The 15,335-nt window shown below is 47.9% G+C and overlaps 1 protein-coding gene across 3 annotated transcripts in view; it reads left to right on the plus strand.

Moving 5' to 3' along the window:
* The first annotated feature begins 1,776 nt into the window (after window positions 1-1,776).
* Window positions 1,777-15,335, plus strand: part of CCDC50 (coiled-coil domain containing 50) — a 42,529-nt gene continuing 28,970 nt past the window's right edge. The window contains exon 1 of one of the 3 annotated variants that reach the window (XM_030495206.1): window positions 1,777-1,955. In XM_030495206.1, coding sequence (XP_030351066.1) covers window positions 1,907-1,955 — 49 coding nt within the window. In that variant the 5' untranslated portion in view covers window positions 1,777-1,906. The remainder of the gene's footprint in view (window positions 1,956-15,335) is intronic. The other 2 variants (XM_030495207.2, XM_030495208.1) reach the window with 2 other exon arrangements.

Genomic DNA, 15,335 nt, shown 5'->3' on the forward strand with positions numbered 1-15,335 from the left:
AGTGCATTCTGTGCCGCTTCTCCTGTGTGTTCCTGGTTTCTTGGCCTCTTTTTTTGTCCTCTCTTTTGTCCAATAATCAATGCTTATTCAGCAATCAAAAAGCTTAATTAGTAAAAGGTGAAGGATGGCCAGAGGAATATATGGAGTTTGGAAATATACTGAGTTCAAATTTAGGAGAAACTAGAAATGGACTTCTATACACTTCCTTGCTATGTAGCTGGCTGCAACCATGGAGATTATTTGCAAGCAGTCTCGTTGTATTGCTTGTGTGAATGGCAGGGGAATTAGAAGGAGGAGCTGTGCCTGTGAGAGGAGATAATCTGTATGAGCTGCCCTTTGGAGGGACAAGACCCCAGGACTAATTCCCATGTGTATGGTCACTGTACCTTGTAGCAGAGGTCATCTGGGCACCACTCACCTCTCAGGAAATGGGTATAACGGCCTTCTAGGCAGAGGGCTTGTCAGCTCTCAGCGTATGTCAGCACACAGAGAGGTGTGCTAGGTGTGAGAGAGGATCATAAATACAGACAGTTCAGTGACTTTTTCTGTGGAGAAGGCTGAGTGAATGATGGAAAGGTAAAGGCAGTCAGGTTAAAGACATAGTCTATGCATACCAGCTTTGAAGATGATGAAGTACTGTTTGAAAGGGACAGAATTAAGGACAAACAGTTCCAGAGTTTTGAAAAACAGAAAAAAAAGTTCTGGAGTAGCACAAGGCTAACTCTCTGGGAACGGATTCTTTTTTTGCAGTCAGTTTCTTTAACGTTTTTATTTTTTAATAAAATTGATACTTTATTTGCAGTTTTTTCTGATATCTGATATCCCACTATGTCTCCCTCTCAGCTCTTGTTCTAGTCTCCTAGGAGCTCCCTGGAGCCTGTTGAAGAGAGGGAACAGGAGATGGGCTTGCCCCTCCCTAATATCCTGTACTCACCAATGGCACAGGCACCACAGGACATTAGAATAGAAGCTGGAGGCCATTCATTTCAAATGTGGTAATATTGCCTTCGTCTGCTGCTTGCATACGCCTGAGATACATGCTTATTTATGTTCAAGACACTAAACAGTTGATATAACTGATCGGTTGTGCTAAGCACAGCCCATAGAAGCTTTGACATCCCTAAATCCCAAATCCTCTTCCTTTTATCTCTTCCCCTTTGCCCAGAGGACATCATCTTACGCTGTTTCTTTGCCACTAGAAAACAAAGATGGACTGCAAGTGTGAGTCCTCCCTATCTCTGCGGAAGGCTGGCTCTAACCCTTACGTGGCAGTGTGCTATTAGGGTTCAAAGGCCTCTCAAGGTGCTCCTTGGCCAGAAATCTCTCGTCTGCACTGCTTTCCTCCAGATGTGCCCATCCCAACAGACAAACCCATCGTACCCCCTTGCTTCCTGTCCCTGAAGGAGCCGGGTCAGCTGCTGGCCAGTTGGCTCGGCTGAAGGCACGTTTTCGCTTCCCAGGCCGGCGAGACACATGTGGGTGCTGGGGACGGATGCCTTTGGGATGGGGAAGAAGGGGAAGAGACCCCGGGTCCGGCAAGGCAGAGCGTCGGGGACACGAGTTGTCTGAGCGCTTTGGAAAGCCGCTCCGACGGTAGTAGGGGAACCTCCTGTCTAAAGAGAAGAAACCAGTAAAATTAACTACAATAAGCGCGCCTGGCGGCTGCCCGTCCCGCTGGAGAAGTGAAGGTGGGAAACCCGGGACGCTGCCGTCCAGCTGCCGGGAAGGGGGGCCGAGGGGTGGTGAGCGGTGGCCCCGCCCCGCCCCGGCGCTTTCTGTCCCCTCCGCCGCGCCGTACGCCCGGGCGCTCCGTCTCCATCCGCTGCCAACTTTGTACCGCGGGGCGCGGGCGTCACTGCCGAGGTTCTGCCCTCACCTCACCCGGGGGGCGAGGGACCACCTCACCATGGCCGGGATCGGCATCGACCACTCCAAGCTGCCCGGAGTCAAAGAAGGTGGGGATCACTCGCGGGGAGGGAGCGCGAAGCCCAGCCCCGGGGGGCTGGACGGGACGGGACGGGACGGGGCGGTTTTGGGGGGAAGAAGGGCATAAACTATTTTGAAACAAAATCTTTATTTTGCTTTTTTCGCCTGCCCCCCATGGAGCCGGGTCAGTGGGGCGGGGATGGGGGGCTCCGTGACTCGGTTGCGTGACTCGGTTTGCAGGACCCGTCCCGCTTTCACATGCGTTGTCCTCAGCGGCTGTGCGGGTCGGAGGGCCGGCGGGGAAGAAGCAGGGTTAGCTTGACGGGGAGCCGCCGCCGTCCTACAGGCCCGGCTCCCGTCCCCGGGCAGGGAAGGGCCGCCTCTCCGCGGGAGAAGGCGAGGAGCGGCGGGGGGAGGGGGCCAGCCCTTTGTTTGCGCCGAGGCCGCCGCCGGCGCTTCGGCTCCGGTCCCCGCGCCCGGCCAGCGGGCGGGGGTCGTGTCGGGCCGGGCTGGGAGCGTGGTCCGGTGCGCTCCCACGGGAGATGAGCTGTGGAATAGCCGGGAGACCCTGCGGGGTACTGACATGCAGACATGTAACTCTCAGTTGCGGCTCGGCTGGGCTTCGGAGTTCCGCTCGGGGCTTTGAAAACTGGGAGCAGAACTGCGAATATCCACGAATTTGGTGATTTGAGGAGGGCTGGGATTGTTGAGGCCCCGGTTAAAAATACGTTAGCCTGCGGGGCTTTTGTGAAGACAATGCCCCAAGCACTGAGCTTTGGAGTACCAAGCAGCCTTCTCCACCCTGCAAAACCCCTGAACACAGGGAAAGGTTGGGCTGCGAGCAGCCCTGCTCACTTTCTGGGTGTCCAGCCACAGTGGCTGCCGGTTTACCCTGGGCTCAGATCCACCTTCAGTCGGACCAGATGGGCCTCAGCTTCCCTGCTAGGAGAGTATCTGCTTCACATGTGTGCCTTTCAGCTTAATTAGAGGTGCCCTGGAGCTACCTTGGGTTTAGAAAGCTTTGTAGGAGGTAGAGTCTGTTCTTTCTGACAATGGTGTAAATCTGTAGAAGCTCTGTCAAAATCAAGTTAGTTTAGATTTATGCTGTAGTAGTAATGGAGAACATTGTGTGCCTGTTGAAATACAACTAAAATGCCTTAATTTGTTTTCCTTGCCACTGGCCATTTCTTTTCCTCTTTGTAAATTTCGGTTCATAGAGAATAACAAATGTGAATTTCATGATTCAGCTAGTTAGGAGTAAAAGGCATATGTCTGTACATGGAGCTGGAAGTCCCTTTTGACCTCTTGTCATCCTTTAATGCTTTGCTTCTTATTGCTACTGAAAGAAAAGCAATATTGGTGTTCTGAAGTTTTAGAGGTTAATGTTGGTCACAGAGTCACAGACCAGCCCAGGTTGGAAGGGACCTCGAAAGATCATCTGGTCCAACATTCTGTGGGTGTCCTCTGTGCCAGCGAGGAGGAAAGTGCAGAAGTCCTATTAAGTCATTAGCAATGTTGTTACTAGTCATTTCAGTGTGGCCAAGATCTCATCCTTAGACTCTGTCCACACATGGTTATTCGAGAAAATGAATCCAATTAACCTTTCCAATGAGTTGATTAAAGTGAATTAAATCCCTATGTAGATGCTCTTATTCAGAATATAAGTAGCCTTGATTTGATTTATCTTGATTCATTTTTGAAGTGAACTAACTGGGCAGAGTTAAGGGGTCACTTATGTGCTGAATGAAAGTATGTTTACGGGATTGCAATGTAGCTCAACCAGCCCTTGGTAAGTTTGCACTCATGGTTAGCGTGGATTAAGTTTCAAGAATGTCCTGGTATGACAATCTGTTGTTACTCGATAGCAGTTGAATGAAAGTAGCATCCCAGGGCAGCTCCAGCATGCAAAGTAGATAAGGCCTGAGCCATGTTCTGCAAAGCCTCAGGCATGTTTCACGCTTTTAGTTTAGTGACATCATTCGTTTTTATTGTGGAAAGTGTTGAAACCAGGCTATGCTTTGGATTAGATCTTTTCATGCCCGGTATTAATGCCAACCGAGAAAAGAAACACATCACCTTCCATACCTAGGGAAATATTTACTGCCCCTGTTACAGAAATCACTGTTGATCCTTAGGGAAAAGCATTCCCTTTATCCATTTCGAGTAAAGGTCAGCTTAATCATTCATTAAGAGTGAAGAACTTTGTTTTGTTTTGAGTACTTTGTTCTTCACCAGCCCTCCTCTCAAGGGGAAGGTGGTGTATCTAGGTTCTTTCTCCCTGGCTGTAGGTAGTGAGACAGGCTCATCCTCCTCTTCTGGTGTGTTCTCAAAAACTCTTCTACGAGTGAGGTCATTTCTGTGCAATAATAGCAGTGAAAATCTGGTAGCTGTAGCTAGGTGTTGCAAGAAGCCTTGCTTCTTTTGTTTACTTTCTTTTTTATCTTTAAAAGCATTTAGATTAGCTAAAGGCCCGATACAGATGGCATTTTGCCTGTGAAAACTGCTTCATTCAGTCCAGTTTATTTTGTGGGCTGGGGTTTACTGATGTAAAATACACCCTCAAAACTCTTTTCCTAGTATAAACTACATCTTGGGGCCGCAGCCTAGTGTTACAGAGCCATTTTTCCATGAGCAGTAAAGTGGATGTTCTGACCACTGTGGTCAGTAAAGCTCTTGTAAGTTATTTGCTGAAGGTTTTGGTGTTAGTTGCAATCTGTGGGCTGAGTTTCTCTGCCTATGTTTCTATGTGACTCTCAAGTGTCTGTGACATTTTCTCTTCATAAAGCAGCATTTGCTCTATGCTCTTTTGACCCACTCCAGGGGATTGCTCAGCTCTGTGTGTGTAGATCATTTTTACTAGAGGTCTCATTTGTAAGCCTTTTGTGGATAAAAGCATCCTGGAAATATTATTTTATTTAGTTACTTATAAAGCAAATAAAAGAAACTAGCTTGCATTCTGCTTGACCTCTATCTGTGTCTCGTCTCTTGTGATTTAATGCATTACTAGCAGCTAAAACTGGGAAGGGCTACACCCCCTCCTTGGCTTCCTGTTTTAAATGAGCTCTTCAGTGCAGCTGCCTATGCCATCTCAGATCACTGTGTATTGCATCTTGGACCTGGGAGGCATCTCTGCCTGCTGGATGTACCTGTGGTCCCATCTGTTGTTGCTGCGTTTGCCAAAGGGCTGAGGTCTGTGGCAATGGCTTTGCGAAGGGGATCCTGTCTGCTAAGACTGATGCTTAGTCCCTCATCCCATGCAGTCTCTGAGAGCCATCAGTTGTTAGCAGTGGCAGGTAAAACCCAGGTACGGGGCTCCTCGGCAGGGCTCCTGATTTTCCTGCTGATTTGAATCCTTTTTGAGGAGAGAGAAGGGAGGAGTGTGGCTAGAAGAGGAGGGACCCTGAGCTCTACCCCAGCAGTACATGGCTCTTTGAAGTGTGGAAAATCAGTGGCTTAAGTGTTTTTATTTAATTCCATTTTTGATAGTGCTTTAAAGGCATTACATCTGTGCCAATCATTAGTGCCAACCATGCCGCACTGCTGTCTCTTGACCTCCAACCTTGACAAAAGCTGATTGTGCCACCCATGCTTGGAGAGACAGGGCAGCTATGCTCACACTATGGTTTCAGCTCTTCATTAAGCAGCTGATTTGACTTTCTGAAGCTCCTGAGCTGTATGTTTAATGCTGCTAGTTATAGTCTGCTGCTGGAGAGGCTGATTTGCCAAATGTGGTAGTAAAAGATATACCTCTGACTGCAGCCTTAGGGAAACCAGAAGGGCTCGAATCTTTATTTTCTGTCTTTGCAAGGCGTTCTCTGGGGCAGGCAGCCTGGCTGGCTCTCTTTTGCCTTAACATAAACTGAATAAAAGTTTGCCGTAAGCATCAGTCTTCCTCTTCCTCCCAACAACAGCACCTTCCCTCTGACCTCTGCAGCTTAATGTAACCTTGGCTGAGACTCCTGCAGTAAAAACCTGGCTGCCGACTTTCCAAGTAACTGGGAAGAGGAGTGGCAGCTTTGAGGTGCAGTGTCTCAGGCTCCCATGGAACAGACTGATGTTATTGGCTTATACTGGGACTTTTGGTGCCTGTGTATGCTCTGCGACACAACAGTGGACAAGAGAAACTTGGTGTCTGTCAGAAGTGGAAGTGGGTTCAGAAAATGTTGATGGCTGTCATGGTGTCTGGTGAGGAGGGATTCTGCTTCGGGATTTCTCGGGGCCTGATGTTGAGGGATGAGGTGTCAGCTGTACTTAAGTGGAGGAAGGGTTGGCCTTTAACTGGATTAGTATAATCATGGCAACAATTTTGAAAGCAGCTGAGGGTCAGCGCGGTCACTGTGAAGCCACCTGCCCCGTGCCCTTTGGCTCCAGCTGAGGTTTTTCCTTGCGGCATGTTTTGCATGTCATGATTTTCTGCTTTGTGACTTCCTCAGAGAAGGGCTCTGAAAAATTCAGGCAAGCTGGATGGCTCAAGGGCAACAAGGAGGTGGAGAGTGATGTGACATAGACGCAGGTCACTGGTTCACATCCAGCTCTTCTAAGTAACTGGAGGTCTGCTTTTTCAGCATGCATGAATTCAGTAGCTGAGGCTGTGGTACTCATTTCACTTCTAATTAGAGCTGGGTGAAAGTTTTATTTTGCATTCAGTTGTTCTGGGTCTGCAGTGCTTGGCAGAGGAAATGGGCAGGTTTAACATATCTCATGCTCTTGGCTCCAAAATGTAACTGAGCAAGCAGGTCTGCCTCCTTCCTCCTTAAATCCTTAGCACTTGTCCTCTGCGAACTGCCATGGAGGTTGTATTGAGGCAAAAAGATTGCTCAAAAAAGCAGTCTTTGGCAGAGAGGAGCTTCCAGACTCATGTTGATGCCTTCTGCAGAGACATTTCCTTAGTTACTGACAAGTTTTTTGAACTAGGATAAGAGAGGGCACAGCCTGTTTTACCCTGATTCCTGGGGATGCAGGGAGGGAGGCTTCCCCCATTGTGATACGAGGACATTGTCCATCACCCATTGGTGCTGTCCAGGTAATAATCCCAGCTGAGTGGTGTGTTGCAGATGGCATCGTGTTTGCTGTGCCCACTGGCCTCTGATTAATCTTTCATTTCTGGTGACCATGAACAACATAAGAGGGTGCACATGTGCCAGGCAGGAGTTGGAGTTGGCTGCTGCGAGGAGCAGGGGAGGCTGGTTGTGCACTCGCGTCTAACAGGGCTGGGAAGAGAGCAGGAGAGTGCAGCATCACACTGCATGTGTAAGAGATGCAAGGCAGGGCTGTTATGAACCTTGCATTGAGCAACGGAGACCAGTTAGGCCTGGGTGCTCATAAAATCCCGAGGCACCTTGTGAATTAAGCTGAGCAGAGGTATTGCTTTCCCTGGGGAGAAAGGCGTGGATGAAAGCCTGCTGAGAAGCCTGGCACAGCCCTTCTGCCCCTGCCCAAGGATTTTGTGTCAGGCTTCGGGAGCCCAACTGATAATTATTTTAATTGCATGCTAACCCATGGTGCCACCACAATGCTCTGTCAGCCAAATAAAAATAGTGAGAGCTTTTTGACTCAGGCCTGGGTTGGTAGTGGTTTGGTCTATGCACTCTTGACAGTGCTGCCTGTGGTGAGTGCTCTTCAGGACAGAAAGTCAAGTGGGTTTTCAAGTGAGTCAGTCTTCTTCACTTCTCTTTCCAAAGGAGGTATAAAAAGCTGTCTGCAGTAAAACTTTGAGTTCCTGTGTGCATATGGGTATGGTTCATTCTTTTCCCAGCCCTTCTGCTGAACCAGGACTCAGTGGCTGGAGGAATTGACTTAAGAGGAAATGTTATATGGGCTCAATATGTGGTGTTCAGTAACTGATGACAATGGGAAAAAGGACACAAATGAGCAAATATTTGAAGGCACTGAGAGACAGGCATATGTTAAGGACAGTGACAAGGCTGACCTGAGAAGTAATGGGACAAAAGGGAGGAAGGAAGTTTATGCTTCCAGAACAGAAGTATTTTCTGGCAGGGAGAGGTGTGTTGGGGTTTTTTTTCTTTCTTTCTTTCTGCAGAAACCTCTCCAAAAGACATAGTGAATATGGCTTTGGTCCTTTACATTCAGACAGGAAAAGAGGCTTGAGTGCACCCCGTCAGGGAATGTTCCTTGCAGAGGGACTGTCATCACCAGCCTGGTATGTGGGCTGGGGAAGTGCTAGCCTGGCTTGGGTGTCCCTGGCATGGGTGGAAAGCCTCTCCCCCTCTGCATAGTGGAACAACTTTGCATTGCAAAAGTACCTGAGCTTATCTCTCATATGTCTGTTATGGATATGGCAAATGTTACTTGTGCGATCCTGGTGGGAAGAATTTTTTTCTCCCTCTGTTCTGAAGTTAGCTATATTTATTGGGGTGCTGGCTGGTGGGATGGGGAGGATTTATGTTCTGAATTCACCAGTGCCTCCTGGAGCCTTTGTCAGGGCTGCTGGAAATGGTGGAGGACAGCAGGGAAAGACCTGGGAATTTTCCAAGCCACCAGGGTGTTGGCTGTTTTTGTGGCACACAGAGAGCACTGGTGTTCACAGGACTCTGCTCTCCTGCAGGCGATTTGGTCGGTGCCAGATTTCTGAAGGAAGCTGGTGTTGGGAAGAGGCAGGGCTCTCCTGAACTTATTTGCAGTGCTGGAGGGACTGAGTCCTTGGCTAGGGCTGCACAGCCCTGCCTGCATTTCTCACATCCCTGATCCAAGGTGGAAAAGGAAGGTTTGCCTGAAGCTCTGATTATAGTGCTCGGTTACCTCGTACTCCAGGCTGTTGGCATTGCCCAGAGCATGAGTTTTGGCCATGTAACATGTAAACTTGTTAGGTCCTGATTTTTTGTTTTTTTCTTCACTTTTTATTTAAACAGTGAGAATATAGTATCACCTGAAGGTGATTTAGCTCCCAAAGCAAAAATCTTAGTTCTGATTGACTTGGAGCTCATTTTGTGCTCTCAGAGAGGAGACTTTTAAAAGGCTGCCAGCCTGCTTGCATCTTCCTTGTGCTTTGCAATGAACATGAGCTGTGGGCACAGATCCTACAAAGTACTTTGCTCCAGGTTGATGCTGGGACCTCTGTCTGCTTGCCCATCTGGCCCTAGAGGCCAGGGACTTATTTTTACCGTCTAATTCCCCTGTTTTAAATCTGTAGTTGGTCTGAGGGCAGCATGCCAACACAAGGCTGTGACAGGAAAGGGAACACGCATTGTTAGTGCTGCAACTTTACTGATTTGTGACTCTCTTGTAGATGGCTGTGAAGGTTTGTCTGATCTGGGGCCAGCTTTGGTACTTTGTGTTCTCCAGAGCTGACTAATAAACTTGGAGAACTTAAATGCAGGAAGTGCGAGGGGGAAAGGAGAGAGTACCCATGAGGAGCTAGCAGAACAAAGAAAATGAAGCAGAAACGAAGTAGAGCATCCTCGGTTGGTTAGGTAGAGGAAAGTTGTTCTCACAGAGCAGATTTCAGTGCTGGCAGCAGCTGAACAGGTGGCAGACAGGAGTCCTAGAAGCTGCCTTTCTAGGAAAAAGGAAACTGATAGGAATCTGTGCAAGAATCAGAACCGATTGCAGGATCCGTTCAGACATCCCCAGCTTCAAATGCAGCAGCTGGCCACATTTCCAGCAAGCCTCGGAGGCTGCTCTGAGGCCCATCCTGTTGGAGCTTTGCTTCTCTTGGTATCTCATCTGGATGAATCAAACCTAGCTTGTTCATGTGTGCACTGATGCTGTGGTCCATCCTTCCAGCAGCAGCTCTGCGGCTCAGACGAGGCTTGGTTTTTCACCCAAAGGCTGAAAAGAAAGTGGCACCTCTGAGGGAGTCTCTCTTCTGCTTGTTTTCTCCAGAGGTCATTGTTCCTCCATATGACTGTGGGTCTCTGTGGTGTAAAACCACACTGTGAGGTTGTGAGAGGAACTGGAACCTTTTTTTGGAGCTTGGCACCTTCTGCATGGGCATGAGGCTTCCACCAGTCAGCCTTTCTTAAATAGTCGCCAAACTGAGTCAGTGTATGAACTTGTATCAGAGGGGCATTGAGAGCTCCCTTTCTGAATCCTGTCTCCCTTGCATTTTGCTACATTATCTTTTAGGGTTAAGCTGTAGGAGAAGCCTGGGAGAGCTAATACTTTGAATTATCTCTGCTCCCAGCTGCCAGCCTGCCTCTCTGGAGCTGCTGTGTGGAGCTTATTCACCACAGCCTCAAACTGAGGGCTTTAGAAATGCTATTGAAGCATCCAGGGTGCCATGGCTCCTGAAGGCCGCCCTAAACCACGAATTGTACCTGCCAGCTCTCTGCAGAGAAACTACTGAACTGAGCAAGGGATTTGGGTTTGTATTTAGCAGAGAACAGAAGTTTTACCTATCTGGGAAATCCAGTGTGTCCTTCTAAGAGTTTTGTGTAGTGCAAAAATTGCCTAAAATGCTGAAATAAAAGTTAAAATTAACAGATCAAAGCAAAATATGGTGATCATCATCAAGATGGGTATGGGGGAAGGGAGCCTATATAGTGCAAATCTCTTGAGATGCAAACTCCATGCTTGAGCTGTTTTCTGAGTGGGTGGCTGTTTTGAGTTGTGCAAGAAAGGAAACTGTTTTTCTTTCCCCCCTCCCTTACACCAGTTTAAATGAGTGGTGTTGGGTGTAAAACTAAAACTGTCCTGACATCCCATCTGCAAAAGAAACAAAGTCCTCCAGAAAAGGGCGGTGTCATGTGATCTATGGGATGCTGCTGAAGGCATGGTTTACAGCTTGTGCACATGGTTTACAGTAGTGCACATGGAGACACCTGTGAGCCAGGGATTTTGACTTCTCCTGGTGAAGGTAACTCCTGTTCCACTCTCCAGTGACTTTTGTGGTGGTTTGCCTTTGGGCAAAGTGAGGGTAAACCACACGTGTTAGAGGCAGTGTTGTTTGCTTTGCTGTGATCCATGGTTGGGAGGCAGTGGTAAAAGTTGACTGCTAGGAAAACTCCCTGTCTTTATTTTTGGTTGTTCATTTTGCACATGTGGTGTTAGCTGAGTCAGCTGAAGCTGTGTCAGATGCTGGAAAGGATGAACTACACAAGCAACTTTTGTTTTAATTGATTATTAAGATTAACTTCCTCCACACACAGACCCACTTATGTATCAGATATCGTGAGTGAGGTATGTGCTTGGCAGCTATGTGCCTGTGGTCTACGACTTGGCTGGTTGTCAAACTAGCCAAGCCATCCTTGACCAATATATCTACCTTGAGGTTTTTATACCTGTCCACATGGATGTTGCTGATGGGTACACAGTGCAATGGCTGAGCTCACCAGTGACCATCTGGGTCTAAGGCAGTCCTGTACAGGCTGATTGACACTGGGGCACTCAAGGAAGCTACAGAGGTAATAGTATTATAAGCCTGACAGATAATGGCTTACAGACATTAGCATATTGTGGCTTCTACACCTGCTCTCTGCTTTAAAGTGGGAAAATACTGTATATATTCAACTCCTCAACGCACAGGTATTTCTGGAATAGGAGGCAGCAGCTGTAGCAGCAGTGTTGGCTATAAGACTGAGGGGTTTTGGAAAGTTCTTGTGGGTCAAGAATACTTCACATCTGGGGACCCAGCTGGACCTGGCTGAAAAGTCTGAATTCTCAAAGCATGAGTGCCAGTACTCCTTAAGGCTCAGTGCCATTTTCAAGTATGTGTGTATGTTCAAGCTCGAGCAAAGGCTTGGGAGAGGGTGGTGTCAACTCAGCATTTTCTTCTGGAAGTCAAAGACATGGTTTTAACATTCTTGATCTATTGGTTGTGTTTTAACCTAGAGAGATAAGAAGAGTTGCTCTTACTTAGATTGCAGATGAAGTGATATAGGGTGCGGTTATCCAATGATGAAAAAGATGGCAGCCTTCTGTAATAAAGGCAGAACGATAAATTTTATCAAATTTTGTGGCTGGGTATGCTCAAAGATGACCTTTTGAGGTCCCTTGTGGTGCTGGTTTTTTGCGATCTTCGGCATCTCCAGCTTCCTGTTTATACTGTGCAAGCACATCACCTTCTGCATTGAAGTATTCAGCAGATGTGCTTTCAGCTTGAGGACTGCTCTATGGTACTGTTCGCAGGCTTGTTTACAGCAGTAAGAATTTCAAACTAGTAGCTTTAGAGAGGGCACTCTGTGAATGCTGCTGATTTCTATTTCAAGACAGGTTAAAAAATAGACTCATAGTTCTGAGAATTTGGTTCCAAAACATATATAGTCTTCCTTTGTAAAGCATTGTTAGGCGCGTGAGAGCTTATTGTTGGAGAATGGTGCAGATAGATAGAGAACAAATCTCTCATGGCCTTGACCTCAAGGCATTAGCTTACAGTGGAGAGGATAACCTCCTTCCCAAATCTCAAGCTGTTTGTAGCTTCCAGGCCAAGACTGCTGTTAAAACCCCCCATGGTTCTTTGACAATTTTTTTCATTTTTTTCATTTTTTTTTTTTATTTTGCGTGTTTACACTGTTAAGAATTAGGCTGAGACTTCTCAGTTTGGTTCCTCATGGGGCTGCCCAGTTTCTTTATGCTGCCTCATAGCTCCCAGCTATGTAAGATACTCTGGTGCTGTGTCTGAGAAGCAGAAATTATTCCCTTCTCGAGGCAGCCCTGCCCTCTGTCTGGGAGCCACCTTCTCCCTGTGCGAGTTTCCTGATGTCCTTGGCACAGACGGTGCCTGGTGAACAAGGTCATCGGAATGCTGTCTGAGTAACTGCAGCTGCAGCAGCTGAGACATGTCCTGGCCAGCCCAGCATCCGTATGTGGTAGCAGGAGCTTAGGAATCTCCTGGTGTGATGGGAGAGGCAGGGCAGAAATGAGACATGCTGAGATCAGACCATGTATCTCACAGAGCACTGTTGGTGGAGGTGAGAAGAAATGTCCCAGTTGCAGGTTTCCTCTGGAAGCTGCCCATACAGCCGCCTCTCACCTCTAGTTGGGTGGTTGCTTGGTCGTGTTGGCTTCATTTCAAGGAAACAATCGGCAAATTTTGGAGAGTTTACCTGGCTTGGAGTGGCCTGGCCAGTCTCTGCTGGCAAGTCTCCCTGAGGTCCCAACTTGTTTTCTAATCTGCAGAGATCTTCATAACTCAATATCTTGAGACTGCTGACTTGTAACCGGCTGCACTTGCTGCTTGCCACTTAATTTGTCAGCTCTGTAGACCTTAAAAAGTGATTTTTAGCTGATGAAGCTTTTTTTTCCTGTGTCACTTTTATCTTTCCTCTCTCTCCTGTCCTTCAGTTCAGGATTCAAAAACTGCAGATGCTCTAAACTAAGCATGACTCACACTTTCTAGTTCATTTTCTGAATTACCCAGCACGTGATGCTGATGGGAAAATGTTGGGAGTGGAGGGGATGGGGAGCAAGAGATGCTTTTTAAGATCCAAAAGGGAATGCTTGGAGCATGCACGTGTGGTTCCTGGGTCACTTAACTCGATGATGTCCCAGAGCACGGCATATAGGCCACGTAAACCTTGGGGCCTTCAGTGGATGTCAAAACAGTCTAATACTTCAGGCAGAAGTGGAGAGTGTGTTTTGCTTTAAGCCTTGCTTGAGAAGCCAGTGGGCTTTGGCCTCTTGCAGAGACAGTGCACATTGATGCCACCCATTCCTGGATGTTACCTGCCTCTCTGTCACACACCTAAGCATTGCTAGCACCATCTAAGGCTGACTCTGCTTCTGTGTTGTGGTTACCTCACTCTCTTTGAAGCAGTTTGGTGTTAGAAAGGCGGAGCCAGGGAGCTGGAGAAAGCTTGCGAAGCAGATGACAATATAAAAAGGAAAAGATTATTTAGTGAAATTTTTCCGATTTGTTGTACCTAGAGTCTTGGCCATAGAGGCTGGGCTTGCAACTGTGCTTGCAAGAGCCTCACATGCACTGATGCTAAGAAAGGCGTATTTTCAGGGTTAACTCCTCCCAGTGGAGAAGGCGTGTGCTCGGAGCTTGCAGAGAGGCCCTTCAGCATCACTCTTACATGCCAGTGCATGAATTTTGCAGCCCACCACTGCTGCAAAGGATGATGCTTCCAGCCATGCTTCTGCCCTCATTCTCCTCTGCTGGCACCTCTCTGGCTGTGGCAGTGGCTGGAATTCCTGGGCTGGCATTTCCTTTATTGACAGCTGTGCCAGAAGCGCATATTCCTGGCCTGCTCCCTGCTGTGCCAAGGCAGATTGGCTTAATCAGACTATAGTAAACCTGTTGTTATGTTTTGTGCTTCACTGGACTTGCCAATTGTAGCTGCTCAGATTGCACCCCTGCTGCTTGTTTGACTGTCTGATGGCTCTCAGCCAGGGCCCAGGAATGGGAAGTCAAGTTAATTCACAGCAGTGAATGTAACATTAATCTTACCTTTCACTTTTTAGGTATACGATTAGGAAATAAGAGAGAGATTTCTTTTCCCTCAAAGATGAAGCTTCTTGGAGAGGAGGAATTATGAGTCTCTGAGTTGTCATTGAGCCATCCTATTTCTCAGCGCAAACCCAGTGTACATAGTACCTCATGAGTGTGCTGGGGCCACACTGAGACTGGGCAGGGTTTGAAGACTAGCGCTGATGAAGCTTCGTTTCAGACCATGCTTGGCTGGTCCACATCTCAAATTATTTCGTAGTTGCCTCATTGTTGGATATGTATGTTCAAGGATGGAGGGTTCGTTTTCTTGGCCTTACTTGCAGCTGTGATCATGCTTGACTCATGGGTGCTGGGTTTATTTTTGAGGGAATGCTCTGCACTTGCCATCACCCCAGACTTGCTAGGGAGTTGCAGGTGTCCCCATCTCTTGCCACCTGGCTAGCTGACAGCGCTTCATTGTATTTGTAATGGGATGTTCTCATCTTCCTTTGCACGTTGTTCTCAGGCTGATGAGACTCGGGAATAATGTGCTCTGATGAGTTGGAGGCAGCCAGCCCAGCCAAGTTTCTGACAGTGACAAAAAGTCTTGTTGTGCTGTCTGCCCTGCCAGCAGCTTCAGCAGCACAAAGCAAGGGCTGTGTGCTCAAGCCATCCGTTTGTGGGTTTGTAAGAGCAGCTTAATGGGAGTGTGTATGCAGCCAAGTGGCTTCTTCAGCAGTGCATGAATGAATTCAAATGTGTGAACAAACCCTGGGCTTGGTTCTGCCCCACCAGCCTGCTCCGTGCTGTGTCCTCTATGAGATGGGGCACCATGGAAGCCCAGACACTTAGGATCTTCCAACATCCATGCTGTTAATAACCATCCAGCTTCCTTCTCTCTGTACTGAATCTTGGTGGGATAATCATCACTGTTTTAAGACCAAGCCCCGATATTCATGTCTAGGCTGTTCAAACTTGGTAGCTCGTCCTGGGGGGCATTGTCTCCACTTGCTTTTGTCCCTCTATGCAGAGACAGGGCAGGTGGAGTTTTGGCACGGCCTAAGGCCTGGGTGCTGCATGG

Source organism: Strigops habroptila, chromosome 8, assembly GCF_004027225.2.
Source record: "Strigops habroptila isolate Jane chromosome 8, bStrHab1.2.pri, whole genome shotgun sequence".
Classification (NCBI taxonomy): Eukaryota; Metazoa; Chordata; class Aves; order Psittaciformes; family Psittacidae; genus Strigops; species Strigops habroptila.